This window comes from Patella vulgata, chromosome 1, assembly GCF_932274485.2.
Source record: "Patella vulgata chromosome 1, xgPatVulg1.2, whole genome shotgun sequence".
NCBI lineage: Eukaryota > Metazoa > Mollusca > Gastropoda > Patellidae > Patella > Patella vulgata.
In genome coordinates this window covers 92,294,136-92,310,836 of record NC_065879.2, presented here as the reverse complement: position 1 = coordinate 92,310,836, position 16,701 = coordinate 92,294,136, and the positions used below count along the sequence as shown (strand labels likewise).

The 16,701-nt window shown below is 38.1% G+C and overlaps 1 protein-coding gene across 1 annotated transcript; it reads left to right on the top strand.

Moving 5' to 3' along the window:
- Positions 1-8,444: 8,444 nt before the first annotated feature.
- On the top strand, positions 8,445-16,124 carry LOC130012182 (zinc finger protein 239-like). Its single transcript, XM_056099599.1, has 2 exons — positions 8,445-8,491; positions 12,798-16,124. Exons 1-2 carry the CDS (start codon positions 8,489-8,491, stop codon positions 13,860-13,862), a joined length of 1,068 nt encoding a protein of 355 aa, XP_055955574.1. The 5' UTR covers positions 8,445-8,488; the 3' UTR covers positions 13,863-16,124.
- Positions 16,125-16,701: the final 577 nt, after the last annotated feature.

Here is a 16,701-nt window from a genome sequence, read left to right as displayed (position 1 = left end):
AGTTATACTACTTTTCACCCGTGCAGTGCAGAGTTATCTGTTAGTTATGTAATATAAGCCTCCCTCCGTACCAAAAAATATAATATCAGTAGTCCAGTCAATCTGGGGTTAGACCCAAAACAAATTGCAACAGAATTAATTTCACTGGGATGCATATCAGTATAGTCCCCTAAACAACATCCCAAAAATGTTCCAAAATATTTTTGGTGGAAATGGGTTAAATTGCGTAGTATGCTAATTAGCATAATTTCATATTTCAAAAATTGACATAATGCTATAACTTGGCTATTAAATGTTCAAATTTGGTGGAAATTGTGTCTAAACCCATGTTTCGTGACCTGGGACGCAAATAAACACATTTAGAATATAATCACTTTATTACATAATTCACAATATGCAAATTAACAGCCGCCATTAGTGAAAAACTTATATTTCCCCCTAAATCTGAAACTTTTTGACTTAACTCCATGAAACCAGTATCTACGCTCATAATTTCAGGGTCAAGGGTGCCGAAAAACACTAGGAGAACATCACAGTGGTATTGCATAATACAGAATATGCAAATTAGACGCCTCGGCCATGACTGAAAAATACAGTATTAGTCCAAACTCAAAGCATTTGCAATAACCTGAAAATCAAGTTCCCACACCCATTTTATTACTTTCAAAGAAAGTATCTGTACCTCATTATGGAGAACAGTTGACATAGTCACATAGCCCTGATGAAAACAAACAAATTATCAAAACTTTATCATCAGAATTGTCTAAAACTGGTTTCGGAGGTCCTACAGCTATGTCCTTTGAAGTCTCCACAAGTATGTCAGTGCAGTCCAGTCGATGTTTTTTATAAGTGCACCAATCAGTGCCACACCTAGTTTAACAGTTACACCTGAACAGTCACAGGAACTCTTTAGATATTAAGAAACCCTCGACGTTTTTCATCACCATTATATGTAATCGTTATAAAAACATAACTGTTAATCTTATTGCCAGTGATTTTATTTGTTTTTAATATAGTTTATTACTTGATGAATGCACACTATAATGTATCTATACATTAATCATTATCAAAACATTATAACATAGCTGTTAATTTTATTTCAAAGTTAATCACATAAATAAGCATAATTGAAAATTGAGCACAATGTTTATAATAAAATGAACAGTAAATTTGCAAAAGTCCTTGCTAATGGTGCTGTTGTCTGGGAATGCGAGAAACGCAGACATGGTAAATGCAAAACCGCAGTAAAGATCCAGAGAGGAGAGGTCAGCCAGTCAGAAAAAGTGAACAAACTCATGCTGGTGACCCAGTACGTCAAATGATTCTTGGGGTGAAAAATACCGTAAAGAGTCAATCCACTGGAACTCAAGAGATTGCAGAACCAATTGTCACTGCTGCAGTCTCAAAACTACCAGAAGGAACCATTTCCCGGCTTCCACCTATTAGACACCTCAAACGTACTATAAGATGTTTCAAGACTACTACCAGGAAAGCTGGTACCTCTACCACCAACTCAACAGGCCATGAAAATACCGGACCAATACAAAGAAAATTTTAATGGGGAATCTTTCCTTCTGTCTGGCAGTGGTACAAACAATCCAGGTGGAATTTTACTATATTCAATTTCAACAGTGACAAACCTGAGGGTCCCGACCTCAACCGATCATCGGTTGGCTGATGAAACCGCTAAAGTTGCACCTGAAATATTTTACCAGATTTACACCATACATGCTCCTATCGACAACCACATAGTTCCATGTGTTGGTGCTCTACTTAAAAACAAGACTGGGGATACCAATTTCCGGGTGTATTCCCAGTTGCTAGTTTTAAAGTCAGATTTTCGTCTGTTGTCTGCCATTAATGACTTTAAGATTACTAAAAAAAAAGTCTATCCAGAGAGCTTTTCCTGAAACTGAGATATACCGTAAATTGCAAACGTCGGGACCTCATCAACGTTACCAAACAGACAATGAATCCAATCTTGACTTCATAATGATACCGACATTTGGAGACCTGATAGTTGTAACCGTAGGAATATGTATATAATTGAACTATGGTCCAGCTTCCAAGAATGAACAACAATATAGAAGGGTGGCACAGATGATTTCAGGTTCCAGTTAGTTGTTGCCATGTCAACATATGGAAGTTTCTAGATGCCCTGAAGAAACACCAAGCTCTACAAGAAGTTACTATGGAGCTGATAATAACCGGAGAACAGCCTGTTCAACACACGAAGTATAGAGACCGAACAGAGCGTGTACTGGACATTATAAGTTCAACATTCACCAAGTGTTGGACTTTTTACGTGGTATTGCTCATAATATTCACTTGTAGTCACTGAGTGAGTGTTATTATGGACAATATCAATGTTGATTTAAATTGACAAATAATTCGTGTTTTCAATGTCGAAGAATTTGGATGATATTGAGTTAGACACTTAGCTACTTTAAACGAAATGTATAACAATAAACCATGAATTTTAAATTTTTTTTTTGGTGTTGGCTTTAATTAGAACAACAGTGACAATTTAACCATAGAACAACAGCAGTTTAACCGTAGAACAACAGCAGTTTAACCGTAGAACAACAGCAGTTTAACCATTGAACAACAACAGTTTAACCGTAGAACAACAGCAGTTTAACTATTGAACAACAGCAGTTTAACTGTAGAACAACAGCAGTTTAACTGTAGAACAACAGCAGTTTAACTGTAGAACAACAGCAGTTTAACCATTGAACAACAACAGTTTAACCGTAGAACAACAGCAGTTTAACTATTGAACAACAGCAGTTTAACTGTAGAACAACAGCAGTTTAACCGTAGAACAACAGCAGTTTAACTGTAGAACAACAGCGACACTTTAACTGTTGAACAACGTGGTTCAGTCAGTAAGTCGATGGGTTGTTAAACAAGTCCCGGTTTCAATCCTGTTGTTGGCTGAGAAAATTCCTCACAATATTTCAGCAGTTTTCCCTTCTCAGTGCCGCTGGCGGAGTGTCTTGTCAATCAGTTAGTACGTATATACACATTGATGTGCACATATAACCAAGGTCTCATATATACATTGACATACACATATAACCAAGGTCCCATATACACATTGACGTGCACGTATATCCAAGGTTCCATATATACACAGGCCCGTAACTAGGAGGGGCGAAGCACCCCACTGCAAAAAGCACCCCCCCCACCCCCTGTGAAAAAATGTCAACCATAAGAAAAATAGATATACATTGTCTGTCAATTTTAAAGCACTCCTGAGACCTCTTCCCGCCCCCATCGTTGCTCTGAGCTAGTTACGGCCCTGCATATATTCACTAACGTGTAACTATAAACGAGGTCCCGTGTACACCAAGGTCACCAAAACAAAACATTTGAATGTTTGGACTATAAAACAGAAAAGTCTACGGACAGTGACAGATCATGGCAAGGGCAAGAGAAGCAAATGCGCTCTTGTGACAAAAGAGAGAGAGAGAAATGGGGTTTAACGTCCACTCGACACAAACTAGGTCATTTCGGGACTAACATATACGGTTTAATTTTATTTACATAATTCGCTTGCGCGTAGGGGTCTTTAGCAGTGGGAGGAAACTGGAGGACCCGGAGAAAACCCACGAGGTTGGACAGGCGACCCTACTCCTTGCCACGTACAACCGTGGATTCGAAACCACGCCAGTCGACTCAATGACAGACTTTATGATACAGCGCGCGCACGCTAACCATTCAGCCATCCAACCCCCCGTGTGACAAAAAAACAAATCTATATTTTATAAAAAAATATAGTAATGAAGACCCATTTCCATCAAAATTGTTAAATAAGGTGGCCTTTTTTTTTAGATGATTGTCGAAATTACTAGGGGGGACCCCAAGGGGCATTGATTCCATGTTGGGTTGGTTGGCAGCGGGAATTTGATATCAGAAATGTTTCAATAACCCTAAATATTATTTCTAGTTGACAGGTAGCTGTCTTGTTAATTGGCCAATATTTCCGTTGTGCTCCGTTTTTCACTCAATCAGCTCGCTTGACAACAAGAATCGCGAACCGGGGTCATCGGGCCTGAACTCAACCAGCTCGCTTGACAACAAGAATCGCAAACCGGTGTCACCTGACCCAGATTGAATAACAGGCAAGTGGCGTAATGGTTAGAAAAACACGTTGAATCAATTCTCCGAGAATATTCCTGAATAAAAAAATTCTACACTATTCAGAAATATGATCTGTATCAACTTCATTTAGATTACTAATCAAGATCAGGGGATCACAGTGCCTAAGTGGGTAAGACGCTGGCTCGCTAGACTGGGGGTCGGGTGTTCGATTCATGCACTGGCCGAGAAAGTTCATCCAGATTTTCCAGCGTGATTCCCCCTTGTCAGTGATGCAGGACGGAGGGGCTGACAAGAACAGCTGTCTAGTCGTTTGGATGGAATGAAAAACCAATGTCCCATGTACACATTGGCGTGTATGTAAAAGATCCCTTGACAGTTGGAATTCGATATAAGAGTAGGCCGTAGTGCCGCTGTCCGGGCAAAATTTCCCTCATAGCACACTGTATGGCGTATACCTGTCTTCATTAGCCCTGTTCGGAGCAAAACAGTAGGACGTTAAACCCCATTTCATTTCATTTTCTAATCCAGATCTACACTAACTGGGCGTTTAATGGCCGAATGGTTAGCACATGCGCGCTGTATCATTAAGTCTATCATTGAGTCAACTGGCGTTATTTCGAATCCCCGGTTGTACGTGACAAGTAGGGTCGCCTGTCCAATCTCGTGGGTTTTCTCCGGGTCCTCCGGTTTCCTCCCACTGCTAAAGACCCCTACGCACAAGCGAATTATGGAAATAAAATTAAACCATATGTTAGTCCCGAAATGACCTTGTTTGTGTCGAGTGGACGTTAAACCCTATTTCTCTCTCTCTAGACTAACTGCTTAGAACTAGGTATATGACTTCACGCCCAGAACCCGACTAGGATGTCATCTTGTCACTGGATATGGATAATAATTATATATCATCCACCAGGAAAATCTGCAGATTTATTCTTCAATGAATTTAAAGTGAGAGAGAAATGGGGCCCCCTAGTTCTAAGCAGTTGGACGTAGGGGTCTTTAGCAGTGGGAGGAAACCAGAGGACCCGGAGAAAACCCACGAGGTTGGACAGGCGACCCTTCTCCTTGTCACTTTCATGTGTGAAATGGAAACCACACCAGTTGACTCAATGACAGACTTTATAAAACAGCCCGCATGCACTAACCATTCGACCATCCTATCCCCCTCAATGAATTTAAGGGATCCCTCAGGGGCGGATCCAGGATTTTCAGAAAGCGGGGGCGTGCTGCCCCCATTTGGGAGTGTGAAGCCCGGCCCTCAGTGGGCGGATTGACGGGCAATCCACCAGGTCACCAACCGACTCGTTTCGGGGTAAATTACGATATCCGAACTAAACTAACTGTTAATTCCTTTCCCGCGGGAATATATGGGGTAAAAAATTGTTTGGCACCTCAAAAAATCTTGCATAATGTATGTATAAAGATCCAACCTACTGATTGTCCAGTCCAGACGCGTCAAGCACGAAATCTAAAAAATGTGAACTTCGAATTAGATTTTGTCTGAACTAGATAATACCGCCGTTCTATAGCATAGTAAATCTAGATAATTGTCTGAACTAGGTAATACCGCCGTTCTATAGCACAGTAAATCTAGATAATTGGCATACACATTGAAGGCTGAATACCACTCTTGTTGTAACTGAATAATATGTCCCAATCTTTATTCTGGTCAGGGGGGTTGGGTGGCCGAATGGTTAGCATGTGCGTGCTGTATCATAAAGCCTACCATTGAGTCAACTGGCGTGGTTTCGAATCCCCGGTTGTATGTGACAAGGAGTAGGGTCGCCCGTCCAACCTCGTGGGTTTTCTCAAGGTCCTCTGGTTTCCTCCCACTGCTAAAGACCCCTACGCGCAAGCGAATTATTGAAATAAAATTAAACCATATGTTAGTCCCAAAATGACCCAGTTTGTGTCGAGTGGACGTTAAACCCCATTTCTCTCTCTCTCTCTCTTATTCTGGTCAACAAATTGTACTATTTTTACAATATTCCAATTAATTGATGATACAAATTTGATCTTAACACACCTAATTTAAAAAATTGGAAAAATTCAACTAAATGATTTGAAAAGCCTGACGTAAAGCTTTTCAAATGTGACTTGGATTTAAAAATATTTTTGAACCCTCTGGACAAGTAAAATAGGATTTAATGGATAATTTACACAACAGGTAAGACACTAACACATCCAATCTGTTTTACAGAGAATTACGAGTCTAATGATATATCTCTGTCAAAGATGACTGCCTTAACACGTGCTGTCACAGCACGCGGCGTCAATTATTGGCTGAATGGCGCATGCATTGTTTACATAAGACGTTACTGCCTTGGAGAGAATGCTGCATTTTAGTCATTTTAATACCCATTTACACTAAATAGGAAATAATTTTTACCTATAAATACGTCAAATGTTTTAGAATTTAAATTGTCGCAGGAAAAAAGTTAATATTTCTGGCTCATTAAGCCGCATCGATGTCATCCTTATCAGTGATTGTAGCGGCCTAGCAAATATTCACTGCGGATCAGTGTGTAACACATCTAGTACTTAGAATAAGGCTATTTTTTTATTTTCTGGAGCTGTCAAGCCAGCCCTTTAAAGCAACACAATTGAATGATCTATTACAATCTACGTTCGATAAACGTTATCCAGTCAAACTTATACAAACATTATGCAACTTTAAACATACATTATATGCAAGAGCTAAATCTGTCTATTGCAGGTCTTTCTTTAAGCCTGAAATGTTATCTAAATTATTAATTAGACATTAATTAAACATACATTATGCAAGAGTTAAATCTGCCTATTGCAGGTCTTTCTTTAGGCCTGAAATATTATCTAAACTATTAATTAAACATTTATTATCATCAAAAGACCTCAAACAACTCTCAATACCATCTTATGTGCCAGCAGTGACTCTGACACAGGGAATAGCCGTGATATCCATATGACGTTATCTAAACGTCACAGGTCATGAGGTCACGTCAACAAACAAATGTAAACACCATCATTATGATCATTATCAACATTACAAGACACAATGTTACATTGTAAACAATAGTCTTCTTGCAGCCTTTAGGACTGTATAATCCGTACAGAACGTCTTATCGCTTCTTCCAATGATTTTTCACATAAATAACATCATCTACAACTCTAGATTTGACGTCGGCATATTGGCACTATTTTGTGCTTCGGTCGTGTCTATTTCAGATATACACAATCAATTCTGTTAATGTTTTTAGTGTGGGGATTGACTAAAAGTTAATTTATTTCAGTTCTAAACAAAAATTTAAAACTTTAACGCAATTTTAAAAAAATAGTCAAATTCTGGCTGGGATTACTGAGCAAAATGGCCATTCACAGTATACGTGCGAAAAAAAAAGCCAGCTACCATTTAATTTTCGTACGTTAGTTACGATCTGCTGCACAACGCTCATTGATAATTAAATCCAAAAATGGATGATCGAGACAATATTTTTTATCGTAACAACTTTAGTAATGATGACCGAAGCTATGCCTAAAATTATCAGATTACAACTATGGTGTTACTGTACTGCCCGAAATCGGACACTGATCGGAGCCATGGTGGCTCAGTGAGTACGATGTTGGCTCTCTAGTCTGGAGGTCGCGTGTTCGATCCCTGCATTGGCCGCGAAAGTTCACTGGGATTTTTCGGCGTGGTTTCCCCCTTGTCAGTGGTGCAGGACAGGTGTATTGTCGTTCGGATAGGGCGAACACCTGTGTATACATTCGTGTGAACGCAAAAGATCCCTTGGCAGTTGGAATTCGATATAAGAGTAGGCCATAGTGCCGCTGCCTGGGCAAAATTTCACCCATAGCACACTGTATGGCATATGCCCGTCTTCATTATCCCGGTCGGGAGTGGAACCGTAGGTCGTTAAACCCCATTTCATAATGGATCCAATACAAAACTATAATTATTCCAGAGCTGAAGTATTGTGAATAGATTTACAAAATGAAATAAAATAAAACCAAGTACGAACAATCCAAACCATAAGACAGAATTCGAAGTCCTAAAAACGTTATAGGCAAAATAGTGTATTAAAGCAAAATAGTGTAATCAGCAAATGGACTGCTCATCGTGTACAAAATACACGACAAACAGTGGTAACAGGTGTCCGGAACTCACACAAAATTCTATAGGAATCTACACAGTTTCTATTATTGCTGATGATTTCAACATTTTTAAACAACAAAATATACAGAACTTTTAGTTTGAATGTGAACGATGAATTATTCGTGTTGGGTTGATCCGCGTCTATAATAATATACAACCATAAAATATGATACCCCGGAAGTGAATTTAGATTACACTGTCCAGATGTTGTTTCAGCGTGAATCAGTGACCTAGAAGTAAATATTCAGCATGGTAAGATGTTTTTGTACGAAATCTCCCCTTAAAAGTGTAATCTACTACAAGGCGTCTAGAGCACAGGCACTTGAAGGGATTAAAATAAAATTTCTTACTACTGCTTGACTATATATTATATACTATAGTTAAGCAGTAGTAAGAAATTTTATTTTAATCCCTTCAAGTGCCTGTGGTCTAGAGGTATTGTTCATTAGTAACGTTCCTTCACTCAAGCAAGTTTCCTAGTTTCCTACTGAATTTTATGCGGACCAAATAATACCCACGAGTTGAAAGACTTGAGTAGTCGGTAAATTCCACATGAATGTCGTAGTTTATTCAATGAGCCATTATTGAACGACAATAAAACTCACTGACAAACAATAGCTGTCCAGTAAAACATGTTTATCCAAAATCACATTTACCGAAACCTAGATCAAAACTCGACAACTATGTTGACCTATATAATGGCCAGAATAAAATATGAGAAACAAACAGAATGAAATGAAATGGGGTTTAACGTCCTACTGTTTTGACAAACAGACAGTATTTTTATAAGAGTAGGCCGCAGTGCCGCTGTCAGTGCAAAATTTCCCGCATAGCACGACATTTCGGTCCTGCGTCATTTCGGCCTCAATACAGACGACCTTTCGGACTCAGTTTGACGACAGTTCAGGCTTACTTGACGACTTTTCGAACTCGGTCTGGTGACGTTTCAGACTCAGATGAATGATTAAAAGACTGTTGAAAATTTGTGTGATATATTTGTAATAGCTGTTTTCGTTTTCGTTTTATGTGAGTCCGATAGTTGTTTTATTTAATTGATCGGCAATTCTTGAGACCGCTAAATAAAAAGATAACACTGATTTTACACAGCTTGTTCTATTTTGTTTTGTTTAATCGGCGAGTATTGAACTTGACAATAAAATATTGTTGAATATTTGTGTATATTTAGTAAACTGCTAATGTTTTTATAATTGTGAAAGCCTACAATGTAAATGTCTTTTACGTGAGTCGGAATAATCAAATCTACACACGGCCGCCATTATTGCTGATTGACAGCTCACATTTTTCCTTGTCCACTAAAGGACTGTAAGGTTTCTTTGAGCGTACTACAATAACATAGGGATTATCGTTTAATCAGCTTTAATTATCCCACTTTGATCTTTGCCATTTCTAATATTTTCCAAAAAGAGTTTTCTTTGTACGCACTAATTTATTGATTGGTACTGCTATCTATGTCTAGCTAGTCAAGATATGCATGTCAAAGTGTAGCTTACAGACTATAGTTAAAAAAATCTAAAGGTTTGTAAAAACAGTGCATGTCGAGTAAATATTTACATTTGTTTTTTGTGTAGGTCATTTTGAAATAAATTCTACAGCATATTATTCTTTTTTTAAAAAAATAAATTTATTTGACGGGAAACGATGATAAAGAACCGTAAGTGCAACTATGTTTTATCGTTTGGTAGAGTCTTTTAATAACCACGTGTTTCATGTTAATATTTTCTATCGTGTTTTGAACTGGCCTACTTCTAATAAATTCATCAGCTACATGTACTTAATTTATATACATATTACAGATATACAAAGAAATAAAACATTCTTTTCACAAAAATTCAACATTGAATATTTCGCAGTTCCTTGAGAGATCTACATGTATGCGGTGCGTGATCCACGAGTTGTACTTGATGATTGCGAGTGGTAAATTTTACCTGCATATTATTTTTTTAGAAAATCACTTTTGGTTTATTATAGATTGATTTGACAGTTGTCTTCAACCTCTCTGTTCAACTTATTTCCGAGTCCGAAACGTCAACTACCTGAGTCCGAAACGTCACCTACCCGAGTCCGAAACGTCACATACCCGAGTCCGAAATGCACATACCCGAGTCCGAAATGTCGAGGCCATATTTTTTTTAGTCCGAAATGATGCGGGACTGAAATGACATGTAATTCACACTGTATGGCATATGCCCGTTTTCATAAGTCCAGTTCGGAGCAGAACAGTAAGACGTTAAACTCCCATTTCATTTGTGCTCATAGGCGTACAGATTTGATCAGTAAACAGGCAGTTACCCAGGCAGCAGCATTCAGACTCGATCAGTAAACAGTTACCCAAGGATTTTGCACTGTTTATTCTTTCCTATTTACAGCCTGTAATCGAGTCTTGTATTTTGTCTAAATAGCCACGTACACAGCAACTAAAATAAAGGTACCGAATGTCAAGTAAAATAATAATTTGTTCACAACTCGAATGATATTTTAACAGTATTTACTGAGTTCTTTAGAACAGATATCAGTGACGCCAGTATCGACAAAATGGCAGAGTTTCGGTCGATTTTTACAGATTAGGCACTTATCAGCCAATTACCGATGATGAAACCAATTATCGATCCATCACTGTTCTTCATATACAACTGCTGTGGAATAATAGGAAACTGTTCCACTGTTCTGCTCCAACTGGGCTAATGAAGACAGGCTATGAGAGAAATTTGGCCCAGGCAGCGGCACTACAGCCTACTCTTGTACATGTATCAAAATAAAAGCTAAAAACATACTGAAATTCTTCATACCTGTACACTTGTACAATATGGGGGTTGAATAACCGAATGGTTTCTGCGTGCGTGCTGTATCATAAGGTCTGTCATTGAGTCAACTGACGTGGTTTTGATTTCCCAGTTGTACTTGACAAGGAGTAGGGTCGCCTGTCCATCCTCCAGTTTCCTCCTACCGCTAAAGACCCCTTTGCAGATGCAAATTATTGAAATAAAATTGAACCATATGTCAGTCCAGAAATGATCTAGTTTGCACCGAGTGGATGTTAAACCCCATTTCTCTCTCTCTCTCTCGTAAATTGAGAAAACTGACGTGGTTTCGAGTCCCGGTTGTACCTGACAAGGAGTAGGGTTGCCTGTCCATCCTCCGGTTTCCTCCTACTGCTAAAGACCCCTACGCACAAGCGAATTATTGAAATAAAATTGAACCATATGTCAGTCCTGAAACGACCTAGTTTGCGTCGAGTGGACGTTAAACCCCATTTCTCTCTCTCTCTCGTAAAGTAATGTATATTGGTGACAATGAATAAGATAAACCATGGGCCAACACCTGGCGAAAACCGGGCCAATACCTGGCGAATGAGATTCAGTGCTAAGAAATGTAATATCATATGTATTAACAGGTCGGGTGTTCGATCCCTGCATTGGCTGAGAAAGTTCATCCCGATTTTCCGGTGTGGTTCCCCCTTGTCAGTGATGCAGGACAGAGGGGCTGACAAGGACAGCTGTCTAGTCGTTCGGATGGGACGAAAAACCGAGGTCCCGTGTATACATTGGAATGCCCGTAAAAGATCCCTTGGCAGTTGGAATTTGATATAAGAGTAGGCAAAATTTCTCTCATAGCACACTGTATGGCGTATGCCCGTTTTCATTAGCCTAGTTGGAGCAGAACAGTAGGATGTTAAACCCCATTTCATTTCATTTCCTAAGCAATTTGCCAGGGCAGCGGCACTATCGCCTACTCTTATATCGAATTCCAACTGCTGAGGGATCAAAAATTGAAATGTGGTTGTCATATCTTTCATTTTTTAGAAATTGCACAGAACTTTTTTTTTTTACACACTGATTTTGATAAAACTTTCTAAATGTCACTTCCAAAAAATCTAGATGAAGTAGTCTACTTCCAGCAAAGATATTACATTGTAGATGATTAGAGATGAGTAGTAGATGAAGTAGTCTACTTCCAGCAAAGATATTACTTTGTAGATGATTAGAGATGAGTAGTAGATGAAGTAGTCTACTTCCAGCAAAGATATTACATTGTAGATGATTAGAGATGAGTAGTAAAAGAAAATAAACTTTAAATAAGCTGTAAATCTGACAGGGAGACAGTAAAGAAAGATTTTTTTGTTTTTTGCAAATAAGGTCATATCACCTGTAGACGCCAAATATGGTCATATCCCCTTAGACACCAAATAAGGCCATATCATATGTAGATGCCAAATCAGGTCATATCACCTGTAGACGCCAATTTTTTTAGAATTTGTAAATTTAGAACTACTGCAAACTGATGTAGATTTTATATACATATATTACAAGAAATTACCAGTAATGATGTTATTTCAACTAGCATACTATGTACTGGGTAATACAAGAAACTAATGATGTTAAAACTTTTATATATTACAAGAAACTAATGATGTTGTAACTGTTATATATTACAGTAAACTAATGATGTTATAACTTTTATATATTACAGGATACTAATGATGTTGTAACTTTTATATATTACACGAAACTAATGATGTTATAACTCTTATATATTACAGGAAACTAATGATGTTAAAACATTTCATCAATGTGTTGTATGTGATGAGATTTTTCAACAACTAGATGATTTAAAAAAACACAATACAATACATGTTAAAGAAGAGAAAACTGATGATGTTGATGAATATTGTCATGTTAAAGAAGCAAAAACTGATGATGTAGATGAATATTGTCATGTTAAAGAAGAGAAAACTGAAGATATTGAAACAGTTTATCAGTGTAATTTATGTGATGAAGAATTTAAATCAGATACTGATTTAGAGACACATTGTAAAATACATGATGAAGAAAAGTTGAAAGCTGATAATGGTAGTGATATAGACCTACAATCAGCTGACTGTCAGGGTATTGATGTAGGCCTACAATCAGCTGACAGTCAGGGTATTGATGTAGGCCTACAACCAGCTGACAGTCATGGTATTGATCAAGGCCTACAATCAGTCGACAGTCATGCTTTAGCAAAACGCTATAAATGTGATGTTTGTAGTAAATCATTTACCCATAGTAGTACTCTACAATCACACATTAGAATTCATACAGGTGAAAAGCCATATCAGTGTGATTTTTGCAGTAAATCATTTACTATTCATTGTACTTTACAAAGACACATCAGAACCCATACAGGTGTAAAACCTTATAAATGTGATGTTTGTAGTAAATCATTTGCACAGACTGTTGATCTACAGAGACACGTAAGAATTCACACCGGTGAAAAACCTTATAAATGTGATGTTTGTAGTGAATCATTTTCTAGAAGTGGCAGCCTAAATGGCCACAAGAGGGCCCATAGTGGGGAGAAACCTTTTGAGTGTGGAGTTTGTAGCAAATTATTCACTAGAGTTAGCTATTTAAAAAAACACATGAGATACCATACTGACGAAAAACCTTACGAATGTGGTATTTGTAATAAATCGTTTTTTAGAAGTTGCAATTTAAAGGAACACATGATAACTCATACTAGGGAGAAACCCTTTAGATGTGATGTTTGTGGTATATCATTTTCAAGACCTGGCACTCTAAAAGCACATAGTAGGAGAATTCATATAAAAGAGGAAACCATATAAATGTGATGTTTGCGGTAAATCATTTGTTGAGCGTCGTGATCTACAGAGCCACATGAGAACTCATAGTCAACCTTTATAAATGAAATGAAATGAAATGGAGTTTAACGTCCTACTGTTCTGTTCCTATACTGGGCTAATGAAGACGGGCATACGCCATACAGTGTGCTACGAGGCACTATCGCCTACTCTTATGTCGAATTCCAACTGCCAAGGGATCTTTTACATGCATTCCAATGTATACACGGGACCTCGGTTTTCCATCTCATCCGAAGGACTAGACTGTCAAGTGGACTTTAAACCCCATTTCTCTCTCTCTCCGAAGGACTAGACAGCTGTCCTTGTCAGGCCCTCCGTCCTGCATCACTGACAAGGGGAAACCACGCCGGAAAATCTGGATGAACTTTCTCGGCCAATGCAGGGATCGAACACCCGACCTCCAGGCTAGCGAGCCAGCGTCTTACCCACTTAGCCACCATGGCCCCCTTTATAAATGAAACATATGTTGTAATTTACAAGGGGGGTTGGATGGCCGAATGGTTAGCACATGCGCGCTGTATCATATGGCCTGTCATTGAGTCAACTGGCGGGGTTTCGATTCCTCGGTTGTACGTGACAAGGAGTAGGGTCGCCTGTCCAACCTCGTGGGTTTTCTCCAGGTCCTCCGGTTTCTTCCCACTGCTAAAGACCCCACGCACAAGTGAATTATTGAAATAAAATTGAACCCTGTGTTAGTCCCGAAATGACCTAGTTTGTGTCGAGTGGACGTTAAACCTCATTTCTCTCTCTCTCTGTAATTTACAATGGTTATCAAATTAAAAACATATTCCTGAGACCCCCCCCACACACACACACACAACAACACTTGTCTGGAATCTACTGCGAAACAGCATCCATCATTGTAAACCATTTACCATGTTAAATATGAACACACAGGTGAATACATACTGTATACTACAGGTGAATATATAAACACACCTGTATACTTCAGGTGAATATATAAACATAGGCCTACCTGTATACTACAGGTGAATATATAAACATACTGTATACTACAGGTGAATATATAAGCACACCTGTATACAACAGGTGAAGATAAATATACCTGTATACTACAGGTGAATATATAAATATATTGTATACGCAAATTGTGAGAAAGTGAAAATAAATTGTGCCAGCACTAATAGGGGTAGCTCGAACTGTGGAATTACATGGGCCAGGGGGCGTTGGGCTACCGCCTCCCGGTTTCCCAGTTATACTACTATCAACCCTTGCAGCACTGGGTCATCCGCTAGCTGCAATTTACAGCCCTGATAATTCTTATATATAAGTGCCATTGATACACTATTCAAGGCTTGGTGCAAGTAAAATTAGGTTCAATTGCAATATTTTCAACACATATAATAATAATAATAATATCATCATTTATAAAGCGTGTTAATATTGACCAGTTATTATAATAATAATAATAATAATAATAATATCATCATTTATAAAGCGCGTTAATACTGAAGAAAACAGTTTCTAAGGCGCTGTTGGTTTTTATATTCACTGATTATTTACAGATCACGGTTTTGAAATAAGAATGTTTTGAGTTGATTGTGGTAGTCTATTCCATAGAAAAGGACCAGTATAAGAAAAGGCACGTTTTCCAAATTGTAAGTTAATGGCTGGAGATTTTAGATTTTATCATCACAATTTGCATGGAAATAAGTAATTATGTTACAAATGACACACGTGATTCTGGTTTGGCGGCCATTTTAAAATGAACATAAATTTTGTATAGCAGTTGGGTTTAATCAAATCCTATAATTATAGGGTAAGGTTTCATCTTTATTTCAATGGGAATTGGTTTATTATATGTTAAGCTATGTACAATACAGTTTGGGGTCAGTGTAATTGGAAATTAAGGGAGTTATAGGCCAGAAACAAAACTTTGCTCAAAGGATGGTCTTAGGACGGTCCACTACTTTGGCTGGAGTAAGACGGAAGGCATCAGTAGTGTAACCATTTGTAGGTCATCCACTAGCTATGTAACTAATGCCCCCTCTTTTAAACTATGAACATGTTGACTTTTTAATGTTTTAGAACTATTTGTTTTACATTATGTATTTTAATTGTGAAGAGCGTCACAGAGCAGCTGTTAGCTGGAGCCCTCAGCGCTATACATATTTATTATTATTATTATTATTACCAAAACTATAATATCAGACATGACATGATTTACATGAATTTAAAAATAATTAAAATGAATATAAAATCTAACTTTTTGTTTAACTCTTTAAGTTGGCTTCAATTAGAACAGAGACAGTTTAACTGTAAAACAACAGCAGTTTAACTGTAGAACAACAGCGGTTTAACCGTAGAACAACAGCGGTTTAACCGTAGAACAACAGCGGTTTAACCGTAGAACAACAGCGGTTTAACCGTAGAACAACAGCGGTTTAACCGTAGAACAGCAGCGGTTTAACCGTAGAACAACAGCGATTTAATCGTAGAACAACAGCGGTTTAACCGTAGAACAACAGCGGTTTAATTGTAGAACAACAGCGGTTTAATCGTAGAACAACAGCGGTTCAGAGACAGGTTAACCATAGAACTAAGCTGGGACATATGGCACCTGTCACAGACAACATCAGGTACAGATTCAACCTTAGTCAGACACAAAGGCTCTGGTGCCTGTCATTTGTCCGGGACTGATTTTTCTTTTTTTATTAATATTATTAATACATGTCCAGCACTAAGTTGAAAATGTCAGGTACTATTTTATTAGTGCTTGACATTTTGTCAGGTACATCTAAAACCGTTATTTTCAGGCCTGATGTCCTGGCTTATTCTGTGG